At 35.7% G+C, this 3152-nt stretch overlaps 1 protein-coding gene across 1 annotated transcript; it reads left to right on the top strand.

Annotated features, from left to right (window-relative positions):
- The first annotated feature begins 1213 nt into the window (after positions 1-1213).
- LOC110096210 (transcription factor MYB44) lies at positions 1214-2571 on the top strand. Its single transcript, XM_020822032.2, has one exon. The coding sequence runs from the start codon at positions 1342-1344 to the stop codon at positions 2290-2292; it is 951 nt and encodes a 316-aa protein (XP_020677691.1). The 5' UTR covers positions 1214-1341; the 3' UTR covers positions 2293-2571.
- Positions 2572-3152: the final 581 nt, after the last annotated feature.

Genomic DNA, 3152 nt, shown 5'->3' with positions numbered 1-3152 from the left:
ATAAAATATTATCAGTAGAGATTCTAGATTTAACAAAACCCGCTTGGTTTTCGTTAAAAATCATAGGCATGATAGGTTTTAATCTGTTGGCAAAAATTTTGGTTATAACCTTGCAAAGAACATTACATAAAGTGATCAGCTTGAAATTAGAAAAACTAGAAGCAAGGTTATTTTTAGGAATCAGAGCTAGCACAGTGGTTAGTCTACCCTTAAATTTGAATAAATCTAGTTTAAATGAATAAATTGTGGGTTTCTTGAGATTTTCTTTTTCTTTTTCTTTTTAATATTTAGGCCAATTGAGACAAACTTACACGCACATCACATACACAAAATTCAAATCCAAAGCCTCTTTATTGAGCAATGGTGAACTTAGAGAATAATAGTTAGGTGATGGCAATTGAGCAACGATGGCAAGTAATGGAATTTGGATATTAACAGTTAAGTGATTATAATCGTGCAATGATAACCAAGTGATAGCCGTTGAATTATAGTGTTTAGGTGATGATAGTCAAGTGGTTGTTAGCTATAGTTATCATTATCTATTATTAAGTAAAGCTCTGCAGCTCTCTCCTAAAATGGAGAGTTGGATAATTATCAGCTTGGATTATGATTCAATAGTTTGAAGTAATATAACAACAATCATTTCTATTTGGAAATTATCTATTCATATTATTTTGATCACATTGCAATATTATTATTTTACAAAAAACTGTTATTATATTTTTAAATAATAAATATAAAATCCAAATGCAAATTCTTGTCGGGGCACAGCCCCGCCTCCCCAAGAAAAAAATATATAAGTATTTTTATCTTTATATTATTATTATTATTTAAATAAAATATAATTGCAATTAATCACCTTTATTCTTTTATTCATACCATTGTAGCTCTTATTTTTATATGTAAATCAACTACATCTAGATATTATAATTAAAATTTTAAAGTTATTATGTTTTGTTTAATATTACATTTATTTTTATGACTTTTATTTATTTAAAATTAATTTAATAATTTAAAAACTTACACTGAGCATTCTTTTTTCAAAAAAAATTAAAAAATGATTGAACAAACGGCCCTAGCGTGTTTTAATGCCAGCTGGATGCAAGCAAGCAACTGCCTGCCTGGAAGTAGCCAATGCAACGGCCCATGATCGGTCATCTAACCGGCTATAACCAGTCTTCCTCTCTCCTTATAATATCCCCTCCCCCGTTCCCTCCCCTCTCCGTCCCCCCTCCCTCTTCTACCTCCAAAGACTGTTCTTTTCCTTCGAAATCAGTATACATATTTATATATAAATATATACAGAGAGAAAAAGAGGATTTGTATTTTACCTTGATCGGCATGGCTGCGAGAGGCAGAGATATGGATCGGATCAAGGGGCCATGGAGTCCTGAGGAAGACGAGATGTTACAGAGACTGGTAGTAAAGCACGGGGCCAGGAACTGGTCTTTAATAAGCAAGTCGATTCCCGGTAGATCAGGGAAGTCGTGCCGGCTACGGTGGTGCAACCAACTTTCGCCGACAGTGGAGCACCGCCCGTTCACGCCGGAGGAAGATAGGACCATCATCAGCGCTCACCAGCGCTTCGGAAATAAGTGGGCAACCATCGCCCGCCTTCTGAATGGTCGTACGGATAACGCCATTAAGAATCACTGGAACTCCACTCTCAAGCGTAAGTACTCCGGCGCCGCGATGGAGGAGGAAGGAAGATCTCTCAAGAGATCAAATAGCGCCGGGCTTAGTTTCAGCCCGGGTAGTCCTTCTTCTTCTGATGTCAGTGATTCTAGTCATCACAGCCATCCGTTGATGACGCCGCCACCGATGGTTACTCCGGTCTACCGCCCGGTCCCAAGAGCTGGTTGTATCGTTCCAACGCAACTCCCCCCCGCCATAGACACTGCGGCGGCCTCCAACTCTAGTGGCAGTGGAAGCAATCTGATTCCCGATCCCGTCACCTCTCTTACTCTCTCTCTTCCAGGATTGAGTTCTGATCAGTCCGAAGCCTCAGATCACCGCCATCGCCAAAACCAGACCGATCTTCTCCATCTGGCTCCACCTTCGGAACCGGAAAAGAAGCCGTTACATGCGGCATCGGCGATATCGGCGCCAACGACGGCTTCGGCTTTCCCTTTCAGCACTGAATTGCTGGCGGTGATGCAAGAGATGATCCGCCAGGAAGTGAGGAACTATCTGAGCGGAATGGAGCTGAGTGAGGCGATGAGCGTGAATCCGCCCCATGAAAGCTTGCGGAACAACGTCATGAAAAGGATCGGAATCGCCAAAATCGATTAGAGAAGTTGGCTTGAGAAACCCTAGATCTAGATTCGGAAAAGTGGGAAGGAAATCTCATCTTCCCGCTTAGATCACTCTTTAGTTCGGTTTTTTTCTAATTTATTTTTAGTTTCTTTTTCCATCAAATCTTCTCCTTTCAGTTCTTAATAGATTAATAAGCTGTGTCTCGGTGATAGTTTTTTGTTTCTTCTTCTGGAAAATGCTGTACAGGAGAAAGGAGTTTGAGCTCAATCCAAATAAAATTAAAAAAAAATGCTACGAAACTTTTTTTGAAAAAAATATTGTTATCAGTTAAATCATCGATCGAGTAGAAGATAATTATAATTTATTCTTTTTTAGTAATTATTTATTTGCAAGATCCTATTATATTTTCTCTCCTGAAATAATTAAAACTAAATAAACTGAATTGAAGTCCACATCTGTAATGGCAGGTAGCAATTTACCGACGTAACTGATTTCCGCCTTTTTATCAGATTTAATTTTAAATATATATCTATATATCCTGATTTTCCGATCAAATTTTATTTTACGGCATAACAAATTTGAAAATTTCAAATTTATTTTAAATTTTAAAATAATATATGTATGTTGATATATTATTTAAAAATAATATGAGAGTTTTAATGAATTAGATTTTAAGATGATCCAAATATATAAATAACTAATTAAAATTTAATCCTGATTATATTTTGAAAAATTGCTTAAAATATCTTAATAGTTTTTGGTTCATTCTCATGAAAATATTTTAACATATTTTTTCATAAAATACACAATCTTAAAATAAATTAAATAATTTTAAAATTCTAATAAAATTTTGATAAGAATATTCTGATTTAAAATAAATTTCATTAAACAAGTAA

This window comes from Dendrobium catenatum, unplaced genomic scaffold (assembly GCF_001605985.2).
Source record: "Dendrobium catenatum unplaced genomic scaffold, ASM160598v2 fragScaff_scaffold_1228, whole genome shotgun sequence".
In the NCBI taxonomy this organism is placed as follows: domain Eukaryota; kingdom Viridiplantae; phylum Streptophyta; class Magnoliopsida; order Asparagales; family Orchidaceae; genus Dendrobium; species Dendrobium catenatum.
The sequence above is the reverse complement of the archived record's forward strand: the minus strand, read 5'-3'. Positions and strand labels throughout refer to the sequence as shown.

Bases quoted from the DNA above. Each gene is read 5' to 3' on its own strand.
- LOC110096210 (XM_020822032.2), top strand. From the start codon at position 1,342: ATGGCTGCGAGAGGCAGAGATATGGATCGGATCAAGGGGCCATGGAGT.